This window comes from Hippichthys cyanospilos, chromosome 2 (genome assembly GCF_059441005.1).
Source record: "Hippichthys cyanospilos isolate Australia breed blue-spotted pipefish chromosome 2, RoL_Hcya_1.0, whole genome shotgun sequence".
NCBI lineage: Eukaryota > Metazoa > Chordata > Actinopteri > Syngnathiformes > Syngnathidae > Hippichthys > Hippichthys cyanospilos.
Window position 1 is genome coordinate 1258001 of NC_142370.1, and position 14418 is coordinate 1272418.

Sequence of the window (14418 nt, forward strand, 5' to 3'; positions counted from 1 at the left end):
AAAGAAACAACCTATCCTTTTATTTTTAAAAAAAATGTCATTTTTTTTCAAACGGACATTGCTAAAACATTTTCTTGCTTGATCTGACTGGAGTTGGCCACAGTTCATGCATTTTCAGCATTTGTCCATTTTGATAAGAAGCTGGGGGTGCACACAAGTAGCCGTTCCAAGGATGCGGGCGGCGTCGCCAGGGCAACAGGCATCTCCAGACGGCTCAACCCCAGGCTTTGCTTTCCGTTTCTTCTCTCTCAGGTTCAACCCTCTGAAGGCGCTGCAGCCCAAACGGCGCTCGCAGCAAATAGCAGCCCCTGGGCCTGTCGCCACAGCGACGCTTGCCGTTCCGGTGCCGGCGCCCCCTGTGTGAGAAAACACTTCAGTTAGCCTCTGAGAGCGCATGTGCCGTAGCTTGCACACACATGTGCTCTAGCCAAAGCAGGCATTGGCTGATAACCATTTTCGTGCTTTGCCGCAGCATTACAAAGTCATTGTAACCGCTAAGACAGTTTATTGCCAGAAATGAGCCGCTTTTTACTTCTTTATTTTTTTCTTACCCCTGAGAGAAATTTTGATTCAACACAAGCTTTTTGATCTGTTTGAAGTGTAATATCAACGGAAAAGAATTAAAAAAAACCACTTGGATGCATAGATTATCAAAGCAGTCAACTTTCAATATGCTGTCCCTTCCAAATGCTTGCAAATGGGTGGTGTAGAGCGACACCCCATAGGTGTCAAATTTAGCTCATTTTGGGCTCATTTACTGCAATTCAAAATAGGAAATATTGTCCATTTTGGACATATTGAAAAACCCATGTTTTAAGATGCATTTTTGCATGAATACTTTCAACAACAACTCATAAACGGGACACAATGGAACTTTTTTCAAACGTCTTCAAAAGTCATAATACTTGAATTATAACATAATAAATATTCCTATTTCAATTTCATAAATACATAAATATGCAGCATAGTTAATAATAATAATAATAATAATAATAATAATAATCACATTAAAAAAAATTGTACATAAAGAGGGTTGTTCCCTCTTCCCCCCAAAAAAATAAATAAATTCATGTATAGGACTGATGTCACTGAACATTTTGAGGGGTTGAAAGTGAACATATATTTGTATTTGGCAATGTTGTGACCCTTAAAAGTCAGCCCAAGTTGAGTGATGGGGTTAGTCAAACAAATCAACGAAGCAGAATATAATTGGCTTCTTGCAGAGTTGTAGTGCTGGCCGCTAATATTGATGTATTACAATACGAAGTGACGCAATACGCATATGACAATACGACGTTCAGTTTTCAATATATCGTGTATCAAGTTTTGAAATGCTTTTCTTTCGTGATTTTTTTTTTGTTTTATCAATCTGCTCTCATAATTTTTGTCTTATTATGAACCGTGTTTTATGTCAAAATCATTCCAAGTGTTTCAAAAACATCAAATCAAGCATCCCATTTGGATACATGACACATTTGCTTGTCCAAACCAAGAAAGCTGAATTTCGATCACTTCTATGAGAAGATTGAATAAAACTTGATCAATTGAAATCAGTTGTGTTATTAGATCATACAAAACAGCTCTCAAATTTCTACTTGCGAAAAAGCGAACAAAAGTGGTCATTTTGGGTCCAAAACACATGTTTATGCTCATCCTAGTCAATCGAATTTGCTCTCATGTAATTTGTATGGTTACGGGCAGGGGTGTCACAATACCTATTACTGTAGTAGGGCACAACTGGGCACAAAAAATCGTGAGCGCTTACAAAGTGTGCGAAAAAAACATTCAGCACTTCCATCTATCCATCCATTATCTATAGCCGCTTATACTTACAAGGGTCATGGGCTAGTGGCTTGCTGGTGCTTATCCCAGCTGTTGACGGGCAGTAGGCAGGGGACCCACTGGACTGGTTGCCAGCCAATTGCAAGGAACAGAGAGACAAACAACCCCTCACCCACCCAATTACATCTAGGGACAATTTAGAGTGTACAATACACCTTCCAAGCATGTTTTTGGAGTGTGGCAGGAAGTGCCCGGAGAGAACCCACGCGGGCTCGAGGAGAACATGCAAAGAGAACATGCAAATCCCATGGAAGCCTGAGCCAGCTGGTTTTGAACTCTGAGACTCTGAGGTGGACGTGCAAACCACTCTGCATCAAAACCTGACATTTTTAGCCATGTTTCTGGTGATAATTACAGATTTGTTTCTATATTTTCTGGCGACAAACCATATACTGTATATTTTCAGTGTAACTAATGTGACAAAATAGGATAATTTTAGTCAAAGACAAACAAACTTAAAATCTCCTCCTACTACTGTACAGCAAATTAACATGGTTTTCTTGATACAAGGAATAAAATAGCTAAATTAGCATGAACTTAAGATAGACATATGTTGCCTAGCTAGATAGAACTTCATGAACCTCTATCACCCAGCTTCTTTATCCTGCCATGGCCAAAAATCTTTCTGATTTCTATCTCGAAGTTACAGTTTGAGCTAAATTAAAACCAAAATAATATGATTTAAAAAATGTTTAAGACTCAACTTACTGATTTTATCTGCCCGTTTCCCTTAATCTCTATCTCTGTCGCTCTCCCTCTTGCTCGATCACACACTGACAATTAGATTAGTTTTTTTTCATCGATTAATTTTTACTGGTGCACAAATTGTGTCCAAATAAATACACCTTCTCTCGCCGAAGTCCGTGTGAGGCGAACTAGTTTGCTACTTCTGGGCGAACGTAAAAAGCAATCTAATTGGAGAGCAAACAGTCAATCGATGTACTTTTGCTAGCTTTGATTGGCTGGAGCTTTCTTAACGCGGTGCCAAGCAGAGCATGCAGGAAGCACATCTAGATGTTGAGCAGGGAGAGTGGGCTATTGTGAGCAGTTAGAGATTGTGAGCTTGCAAAATCTTATTCTTTGTGCAAAATTTATCATTCATTGCTCATTAATTGCACATATAATTTCATACTTGGCAATTTCACCTGCGACTGAGAGGGGGCTGTTTCTCGCACGCTCTTTTTCTCTCCCTGACAAAGAAGTACTGATGATAAAGCTGACGTCTTGCACATGAATAAATTAACATGTTCATTAGCCACGTGTGCGTTGCTTCTGTGGAGCGTCATGACACATTAACACAGTAAATAAGCAGAATATGTGTTCTAAAATGATTTTTTTTTTTTTAATTGATGAAATTTTTACCGGGGCACAGCAGATCTATACTGGGGTACTTGCCCCAGTAAAATATGTCTGGGGACGCCGGTGGTTAAGGGTAAAAACATTCGTGTTATTTTGAAAATATATCATCATTTTTTATGAGGACTTTTTTAAATTGAGTGTGCCTGACAGTGGAATTCATGGAAGTACAATTCGGTGATACTGTATTGCTCAGTCAATTGATGACACGATTTTAGATCTTATAAGGCAGCTCTCAAAACACGACTTACGAAAAAGCAAAACATTCATTCATGATAGCCAAACAACCTTGCTTTTTGTATAATTTAAATGGTTATGGGTGATAACATTGAGTCTAGTGCGCCTCAGTGGACTTGAATGGAAAGGCGGCGCATTTTGACAATACAGTAATCAGACTAGTAATACGGTAACACTAGTGCTTGCAGAGTGTTGTCGCTTAATATAATGGAAAATAATGGATTGCGTTCAATGGGAACATAATATTCGCTTTCATTTTAATACGGTGTTAGCGTGATATTTTTACACAATCAGAATATAATATCGGCACATGCCTAACCGATAGCATGTCATTCCTTTTTTGGAATTGAAAATCTTTTCTATCCTCCGTGTAAAAAGTCTAATGAGCTGGCGTAGCAACAAATTGCTCTAAATCTGATCTAAAACACCGCATCATCCTTGTCACTACACCTCAGATTTATATTGATTTATATTGCGGACCGCGGGGGTGGGGTGGGGGGGGGGGGGGGGGGGGGGGGGGCTTGGGTCGGGGGGTAGCTGCATTAAAAACCACATCACAAACGTATGGACGGGGTATGGTATGGACTTTTTGTCCACTTTCTTTTTAATCGCGAGAGGAGAGGGGAGGGGAACGAGCTTGCTGTGCACTTCACGGTTGATCCGGAAAAAAGAGCATTGCTGAGAACTTTCATTTTTCTGGGATGTGACAGAGCCAATATTTTCACCCACAGCACCTTTATTCTTTGCGGCAATACTCGTCTGCCAAAAAATAAAAGTTTCAATGTCGCAATCGAGTGGCCGAGACTGGGCTAAATATTGTGCTGACAATTCTGCGTTATCGTTAGCTTAGCACAGTAACTACGGTTCAACAGCTGTTAAGTGAAGCAAAAGCTGCACATACCAGTTGTCCCAAGTTCTCACTTCCGCCTTTCGACAAGCCAGGCGAGGGCTCTTGCATGGCTCTGTTTCGTATTGAAAGCTCACCTGGCCGTGTTGGATCGCTCCCGGTGACCACAAAGTGGCCGCCATGATTCATTCCGGCCCCCTGCGTGAGCCGTTGAATGTTCCCGAAGTTGATTGGCTGTGGCGACTTGAAACGCGGAAAAAGTAAATAAAAAATAACTTCACTCCAAAGGCGCTTCTCGTGACCGGGCGCGGCCATTTGCGTCGCTCCATTTGCGTCCATCGCGTCGCCCGACGTGCATTCGCGCCCAGTCACGCGAACTCCATTGACTACAATACAAAACGCTCCGCTTGTTCGCCTCGTTCGCGTTCGGTGCACGCGTACCATTAAACGAAATCATCTCCAAAACATTATTATTTCGTGTGCAGCCCACATGGCTCGGTACCAGTTGATCCACGGACCGGTACCGGCCCGTGGACCAGGGGTTGGGGACCACTGGATTAGAGCACAGGTGTTGAACTGCTGTCCTGGAGGGCCGCTTTTCCCTCTTCAACACTCTTGATTTAACTGATTAAATGATTTTTAAGATCCTGCAGAGCTTGCTAATAAGCTAATCATTTTAATCAGGTGTGTTGAGGAGAGAAATCTGGAAAACATGCAGGATGCTGACCCTCCAGGACTGGATTTAATCACTGGTGGCGAACTCCAGTCTTGGAAGGCTGGTATCCTGCATGTTTCTGTTTTTTTTTCTCTTCAACACACCTGATCAAACTGATTAAATCTACAGTATTTCAAGGTCCTACAGAAATAGCTAAGAAGCTAATTGTTTGAATCAGGTGTGTTGAGAAGAAAAATCTGGAAAACATGCAGGATACCCGCCCTCCAGGACTGGAGTTTGCCACCTGTGCTCTAATCCATAGGTGTGGAACTCCAGGCCTGGAGTCTTTTCTGGTGATTACTGATTGACAAAACAGTTGCTCATGCTCGTTAAGCAAAGGCATCGCTTCTCTCTGCATGCTCGATTGCAATGCCAAACCGCCTCGCACTTTTGACCTTTGGACCTGCTGCCATCTTATGCATCGTTTGCATGTTCTCCCCTTACCGGCATGGGTTTAATTTTATCAGCTATTTTGGCTTCCTCCAACAATTGAGAGCTATTGTCAATGGCTTTGAATATTAGCATGAATCGACTTTTCGATTTGTGCCCATACCAAGTAAGCAGGATAAGTCATTGTGTGCTATTTTGGATAGTCTAGATCAGAGGTCCCCAACCACCGGTCCGCAACCTGGTACCAGTCCCCACTCGAAATAATATTTTGGAACTGATTTCCTTTAACAGTTCATTCATTTGTGCTTTGGCCTAGCTTTGTTTTTTGGCGCAGCCTCTGGCCCCTTTCGATATTATTACATTTTGTAGTGAGACGGGGTAGCTGTCGGTGACACACATTGTTCTGTTCTCTATGAAATCTGGCCCATGAGTTATCACGAAATCTGCTCATTACATCTTTTGTAGCTATCAAGAGCAAAAGTCCCTAACCGCTGGTCTGCGGCCCGATATTGGTCCATGGATCAACTGGTAGCAGGCCGCATGGTCCTCACCTGAAATAATGATGCTTTGGAACTGATTTAGTTAAACAGTTCGGTCCTTTGTGCTTTGTTTGGCTTGATCTGTTTTTGACGCCTCCCCTGGCCGCTTTTGATATTACATTTTGTAGTGAGGAAAGACAGTCAAATCTGTCCCACGAGTATCTGTAAGTTGTACTTTCTTTGTAAGAATGTTGTCATTTCTGATTCTATGCCCAAACTGAGTTTGTTTGTTGATCCAACAACTTGTGACGAAAGATAATATGCTAGCTAATACAGTGGACCACCGGTTTACGATGTCCCTGGCTTGCGTTTTTTCACCTTATGATGTTGACCGCGGCGTATATTTGTCCCCTCTTTACGCCATTTTTTTCACGTTACGACAAAAACTCCTCCTCAAACACGGCGATCAGTGTGCTTGCTTGACCGAGTCGCTCCGCACTCATACATGCTTCACGATTGCATCACTAAAATGCTGGTCTGCTGATGGTCGGTGTCACAACTCCATAAGATACTCGTCTGCTAATGGTCAGCGTCACAGATGCACTAAGATGCTGGTCTATCAATCAATCAATCAATCAAATTTTATTTATATAGCCCTAAATCACCGAAGTCTCAAAGGGCTTCACAGAATGAAAAGAGGTCATACAGAGACATCTTTTCAATGTAAGGTACACAACAGCATCCCCTGTCAAAGCTCCCAGAAGGGGAAGGAAAAACTCAAAAACCCCAATTTGGGGAAAATCAGAAACCTCCAGAAGGGACCACAGGTGGGAGGAGCCCCCTTCCAGGCCCACAGGTTGAAGTGGATGCTGCATGTACCGAACACAGAAACAATATAAATTACAGAAAACATATTGTGCTATATAGTGCAGTGATGTCTTGACAGCAGGCAAAGCCATTGGGCAGGAACCATCCCGCATTCCAGCCAGGTGGACCGCAGACGGCTAGACTCCTAACCCGTGATGGTCGACCAGCGCAGGACCCAATGGAGGCGGTCAAGTCAACCCTCACCATCTAGCTAGCCCCCTCTCCCGGCCGGAAGAGGGGGGCAGGAAAAAAGAAGAAGGCTGCAGACAGGCTAATTTAACTAAATGCTTTTGAGTATAGATGTGTTTTTAGTCGGGATTTAAAGATTTCTACCGAGGTGGCTGCGCGAACTTCCATAGGTAGGGCATTCCATAGTACTGGCGCGCGAATGGAAAATGCCCTTGATCCCGCAGACTTATTTTTAGCCCGTGGGGTCGATAGCAAACCGGCATTTTGTGATCGAAGTTGTCGGGACGGAACATAAGGTGATACTAAGTCGACGAGATAGGAAGGAGCTAAACCGTGTAAAATTTTATAAGTAATTAACAACACCTTAAAATCACATCTCACGTGTATTGGAAGCCAATGCAGGTCAGCTAGAATCGGAGTAATATGATCAAACTTTCTCGTCCTTGTCAATAGTCTCGCCGCTGCATTCTGTACACACTGCAGGCTTTTAATGTGAGACATGGGAAGGCCAGAAAACAAAATGTTGCAATAGTCTAGGCGCGACGTAACAAATGCATGAATTAATGTTTCTGCATCGCTAAGAGAAAGAATAGGGCGAATTTTAGCTATATTGCGGAGGTGAAAAAACGCCGTTCTTGTCATGTTATTAATATGTGTTCGAAAGGAGAGAGTTGAGTCAAATATCACGCCGAGATTTTTTGCAGAACTACTTTGGGAAATAATACAGTTTTCTAGGTTCAGCGTGGTATTCTTAAGCAGGTGCTGATGATGAGCAGGGCCAATAAATAACATCTCAGTTTTATTAGGGTTGAGAAGCAGAAAATTGGAAGACATCCATTGTTTAATCTCGGCGAGGCAAGCCTCCAGTTTACTGCACTTGCACGGATCCGTTATTTCTAAGGGCATATAGAGTTGGGTATCATCAGCATAGCAATGAAAACTAATAGCATGTTTACGTATAATATCGCCGAGAGGAATCATGTAGATGTTGAACAGTAAGGGGCCAAGTACTGACCCCTGCGGGACACCACATGAGACGGAGAAAGACTCAGAGATTGCGTCGCCATAAGAGACACTATGCGTCCTTCCCAGGATGTAAGATCTGAACCAAGAAAGTGCTGATCCCGAGATACCAACACATGATCTAAGACGTTCTATAAGAATATGATGATCAATAGTGTCAAATGCGGCACTAAGATCAAGCAGTAATAATATTGATGAGATGTTGGAATCCGAGGCTAAGAGAAGATCATTCGTCACTTTTACTAGGGCTGTCTCAGTTGAGTGGTTGGCCCTAAAACCTGACTGAAGGAGTTCAAATCTATTGTTGTCTATCATAAAATCACTAAGCTGTTGTGTTACAACTTTCTCGAGAATTTTGGCGATAAACGGAAGGTGTGACACTGGCCTATAGTTAGCGAGATCTTCAGGATCTAGGTGTGGTTTCTTAAGTAATGGTTGAATGACGGCCGTCTTAAAAGCTTCAGGTACAATGCCAGAGGAGAGTGACAGGTTGATAATATTCAAGACAGACGACCCCAAGATCGGGAACAACTCTTTGACGAGTTTGCCTGGAAGCGGGTCGAGCATGCAGGACGTCGGCTTTGCTGCATTAACCAGTTGTGTAAGACACTCCAGGGATACTAAATCAAACTGGGACAGGGTAGCCAGACTTTCATGAACCTGATTGTCCGAACTAGCATCAACAATCACAGTTGAGGTGGTGAGCGGCGCTGCCTTTTTTATTTCTTCCCTTATTAGCTGAATCCGCTGAGTAAAGGATTGCATGAAATCGTGTGCTGAATGGAGGGAATTTTGATTAACCTGCTGCTGCTGTGTTAGCTGCGCTACCGTCTCAAATAAATACTTTGGGTTGTTTTTATTAAGACTAATCATTTTGGAAAAGTGATTAGTTTTTGCTAGCCTAAGAGCCTCTTTATATTTCAGCAAGCTATCGCACCAGGCCTGACGGAAAACCTCAAGTTTAGTTGTTCGCCATTTACGCTCAAGTTGTCTACTTAACAGTTTACACGTACGCGTTTCCTCCGTAAACCACGGAGTGCGCCGCTTCGGACGAGTTTTAAGTTTCAGCGGCGCAATAGAGTTTAGGGAATTTAGAAGAACCGAATTAAAATCATTCGCGAGCTTATCGACTGAGCCAGTGAAGGACGGAAAGGCAGCTGTTGCGGAAGGCAGTAATTCAGAAAGTGCAGCAGTCGTTGAAGAATTAATATCACGGCTCTTAAAGCCTTGGTTGTGGACAACAAGACCACACTGAGCTAGGACTTCAAATGTTATAAGATAATGATCAGACATAACGTTAGTATGTGGCAGAATTATGACGTTTGAGGCAGTTAGGCCACGGGTTAGCACTAAGTCTAAGATATTACCATTCCGGTGTGTTGCTGCTTTTATTATTTGTGTAAAACCAAATGCATCGATTATTGCTTGAAAAGCTACAGTAAGTGGCTCTGATGGGGAGTTCATATGAATATTGAAGTCACCCATAATTAATATATTATCTGTGTGAGTTATTAAGTCAGCCATAAGTTCAGGGAATTCATCTAAGAATCCAGAGTATGGGCCAGGAGGACGGTAAATAACTACCACATAAAATGGTGGTGAGGAGCTCGATCGCATAACGAGAGCCTCAAATGTCTTGAAAGTGTGACTCGAGCTCGTGCTAAGCCTAAGATCAGATTCCGAAATCAGGGCGACACCCCCCCCTTTTTTACAAGGACGGGCAACATGTGAGCCCACAAAGTTTGCGGGTGAGGCCTCATTTAATGGTAAGAATTCATTTGGTTTTAGCCAGGTTTCGCAGAGACCAAGCACGTTAAGATTTTGATCTGTAATAAGATCATTTACAAGAAGGGCTTTTGAAGCGAGTGACCTAATATTTATGAAGCCGAATTTAAACTGGGACATTTTTCCCGGACTATTCTGAGTCCTCGTGTTGGTAGTACTAATACCAACAAGATTTTTATGGCTGGGGCTTGCTCTATATTTTGAGTAATTAAAACCTCGTCGCGATGTTAGTAAAGTAGGAATTCGATTGTCGACGACTACAGCGCGCATATTGATATTAATATTTCGCCTAGGCACTTTGTCACTAGTCTTACTGATTAAAGAGGCAGGGCTGTTTTCCTTAATCAACACCACCTCAGCAGAAATCTTATCATTGGGGCATTCAGCATTAGGTATTGAAACAGTGTGTGGATTGCAGTGACCTAGACTAAGTATGCTATGTGTGTTGTAACAGTCCAGCCTAGTGCCGGTTAACTCTAGCCTTAACGACTCCACACCCGTTCTAGCAGGCTCGCTACTCGCCTGCGACCCGACATGCTCTAATGTGGGAAGTCATGGAAGGCTCAAACAGTAATCTATGTTTCTAGAAAGAGTGACAGCGCCTTTCCAGTTAGGGTGAAGGCCATCTGTCCTCAGCAGGTCGGGCCGGCCCCAGAAAGAGGGCCAATTATCTACAAACTGGAAACCCTGCTCTTTACAGAAACCAGCCATCCACCGGTTAAGCGAGAATAATCTGCTAAACCTCTCATCATTGCCTCTCGCAGGCAGAGGGCCAGAGACAATAACTCGATGCCGACTCATCTTTCTAGCGAGATTACAAGTCCTAGCTATGTTCTTCTTTGTAATCTCAGACTGCCTCATTCTAGTATCGTTGGAGCCGACGTGTATCACTATGTCCGAGTAGCTAGTGTTGTTTGCACTAGTCTGGTGTCTAGCCCTCTTGCGTGTCAGCTCCCTAAGGTTAGCTTCAATGTCGGGTGCTCTGGCCCCAGGAATACACATTACGGTGGCTGGCTTTTTAAGCTTGATGTTACGGGTGATGGAGTCCCCTATAACTAATGTGCGGGAGCCAGTAGACTGAGGAGGAGTTTGCCTAGCGAGGGGGCTAAAGCGATTATGCGTCCGAACAGGCTCACCGCGGCTAGCAGGCTTCTTAGGGCTAATGCTAGCCGGACTAGCGGGTAGGCTACGACCCCCACTAGCCGACGCTAGCGGCATTGCGGGAGGGCTACGGCCCGCATTGTCATTATCAGATGTGTCCGTCTGATCTACGATTATCAGACTACCCTGCTCTAGCTGACGGACACGGCCCTCTAGGAGAGAAAGCCTCTCCATGAGAATAACACAGGTGTCGCAGGTGACAGAAGAGGTGGAGGTGCACGGAGCCATGCTTACCTTAGTACAGCCGAGCGAAATACTTACGCTAGCAGAGCTGCACGAGGACGAACGGAGCTAGGCGCTGTTCAGAGAAACGGCGAATCACTAGCTATCGAAGAATGGAAACAGTCCTCAAAAATGAAGGAAAAAGAAGAAAAACAACACCGAACACAGGTCCGACGGGTGGTGGTAAAAATAGAAAAATATAAAAGAAAAATATGAAAGAAAGAAAAATTGTCTACTATTGGTCGGCATCATGGTTTTCAAAATTAACGTTAAAGAACGTTAAAGCTTTGTTCACCTGTGAATGCTTACCAAAACGTATTTATAGTGCATTTTAGTGCTTAATTCAAACTTGAATTGGTCAACCATGGGTCTCAATATTGCTAGTCATCTTAAAGAGAGAAGTAAGAAGATAGATTACAGTGGACCCCCAGGTTATGGCATCCCTGGCTTATGTTTTTTTCACTTTATGATGTGGAATACTTTTTGTCCTCTTTTTAAGGCATTTATCCCGATTTATGATTAACATCAACAACTGTCATGACCTCTTTAGGCGCTTTTAGGTAATTGCTCTTATTTTCTTTTGGCGTCAAACTGCCTCCGCTGCAACGCGTCACTACAATGCTGGTCTGCTATTGTCCGGCGTCTTGACTTAAGATACTGGTCTACTATTGGTCAGTGTGATGGAGTCACGACGATGCTGGTCTGCTATTGGTTGGCGCATGGGGTCACAAAGATGGGTCCCTAAAGACTTGATCTCGTGTGCAAGTGCTTTCAATATCGTATTTATTATGGATTTTAGTGCTTAATTCAAACTTGAATTGGTTTTCCATGAGTCCCAAAATTGCTAGTGATGTTTAAGAGAGAAGTAAGATGATGATTTATATTGAAACGAAGCTGGAGATAATCAAGAAATACGAAGGAAGGTAAATTATCCTAGCCTAGATGACCCTGATTAGGGAATATGGCAATAACTAGCATCAGTCAAATGTAAATAAATCTTTTATATATATTTTCTTATGATGTCATCTAATTGTATCAAAGTCAAAGTCAAGTTTATTGTCAATTTCCTCACATGTGCTTAACATACAAAGGAATCGAAATTGCGTTTCTCACTATCCTCTGCATTTTACAAAGAGCAGGTGCGCAAGACGAGACAAACCTAAAAGCTAGATACTTATCTATAGTAATGTAAAGTGCAGTATGTTTGATCTACTTTGCCTAGTGTTGCTAAACTAACAACGAAAACTAAAAACTAAATACGAAAAACCAGGTATGGCAAGAGTACCCCAAGACAAGACACAAGTAGCAGCATATGACAGGACAATCCAACAGTACGAGACAAAGCAGGACAACTCTGGCTGTGGTTGTCCCAGTTGTGTGCATTTGAGGTAGTTGTTACACTTCTAAGTGTAATCGCTAGTGCAATAGAAGTATAATTATAAATAAACATGGCAGCAGCAAGTCTGTGCAAATTTTGCAAGTGCATGAGTAAAGTTTGAGTTTAGGTGGGGGGCCAGCTAGGTGTTTCTTCTGGCTGGGGCTGAATGTGAGAGAGAGGAGTGGAGAGAGAGAGAGAGTTCAGCAGTCTCACGGCCTGGTGGATGAAGCTGTTCCTGAGTCGGGTGGTGCGGGAGCGGAGGCTCCTGTACCTCTTTCCGGAGGGCAGGAGGCTGAACAGACTGTGTGCAGGGTGGCTTGTATCGGTGACAATCGTGACGGCTTTGCGGCCGAGGTGGGTGGTGTACAGGTCTTGCAGGGAGGGGAGCGGAGTACCAATAATCCTCTCAGCTGTCCTCACGATGCGTTGTAGTGCCTTCCTGTTGTAGTCGGTGCAGCTCCCGCCCCACACGGTGATGCAGCTGGTGAGGATGCTTTCGATGGTTCCTCTATAGAATGTGGTCATGATGGGTGGCGTGGCACTTGCCCGCTTCAGTTTGCGCAGGAAGTAGGGACGCCGCTGTGCTTTCTTGGCCAGAGATGCAGTGTTGGTGGTCCAGGAGAGGTCATCGCTGATGTGCACCCCCAGGAACTTGGTGCTGCTCACCCTCTCCACTGCAGCACCATTGATGGTCAGTGGGGGGTGTTGGGTGCGGCCTCTCTGAAAGCTGACGACCATCTCTTTGGTCTTGATGTTTAGCAGGAGGTTGTTGTCTTTACACCATCTGGTCAGAAGCTCCACTTCTTTCCTGTAGTGGGTCTCGTCGCCGTTGGAGATGAGACCCACCAGTGTTGTGTATGCATGTATATTATATATAAGTAGCAGTTACTATACTATTTTGATACCAATTTTTAATATGTATATATGGTTTGTATTGCCCGCCTTACGGCGAATTTGCGTTACAGTCCCAACCGTGGAACGGATTAATCTCGTAAACCTGGGGGCCACAGTATATGGAAACGAAGCTGGAGATAATCAAGAAATACGAAGAAGGCTAAGCTTGGCGAGGATACCCTCACTATGGAATATGGCCATTACAACCTCTCATGGCACTCAAAGGAAAATAAATCCTTTCAATATTTTTTATTTATGATGTTATTCAATTGTATTCATGTAAAACCCTCACATTTTCACTGCTTGTTCCTCTATTTGCATATACTCCGACAGCCATTCCATCTTAAAAGAAGGCGCATTTCTTTTTTACTTTGGCTTATGTGGAAATGTTGCTGCTCGCTCGTTTCGCAAGGAAAAGGGGTTTGCATTTGGGTCTCTGTTGGGTTTGATGTGGGCTCGATACCCCACAAATGACCCAAGGAGAGGTGTAAATAATAACACAGGAGTCAGAGATTTAAGTTTTACCACTGCAGTGGGGAGAGCTCGAAGGAGAGCGTGACCATGTCAGCCTCGTTGCAAAGTCTCTCTCTCTCTCTCTCTCTCTCTCTCTCTCTCTCTCTCTCTCTCTGAACTTTCGGACTGCAGTCTTTTTATTAAAAACTGTTACTCAGGTGTGGGGTCTCACATTCCAACCGTCACACAACATGAGTATTGTGCACCATGGCAGAACTTGCAGATAACTTGCGATTCAGGCCTTGACCTTAACATTGTTTTTAACACACACACACACATATGAGATAAGGAGGCGCTGTGGTGTCTGAAAAAGTAGCAGTTAGAGTACATGAAGCAAAGCTGTTGCACTATTAAATCAGACAGTTTATCTTACATTTCCCCCCTGTTGTGAGTTTAAAACAATGTAAAAAACATCAAATTGTTGACTTCCGGACTTCCGTCAGGCTTTATCAACAATCATCATGAACATATTACAACAGGGTCGGGAGCCAGAAGGGGGCGAAAACCTTCTTAATAAGGA

At 43.4% G+C, this 14418-nt stretch overlaps 1 protein-coding gene across 7 annotated transcripts in view; it reads left to right on the forward strand.

The window, feature by feature from the left end:
- snphb (syntaphilin b) overlaps positions 1-14418 on the forward strand; it is a 41404-nt gene that overhangs the window by 11507 nt on the left and 15479 nt on the right. For 4 of the 7 annotated variants that reach the window (XM_088438276.1, XM_088438297.1, XM_088438307.1 and 1 more), the window contains one exon: positions 253-360. The exons of the other annotated variants lie outside the window; for them this stretch is intronic. In XM_088438276.1, the coding sequence (XP_088294402.1) occupies positions 253-360 (108 nt within the window). The remainder of the gene's footprint in view (positions 1-252; positions 361-14418) is intronic. 7 annotated transcript variants of the gene reach the window in all.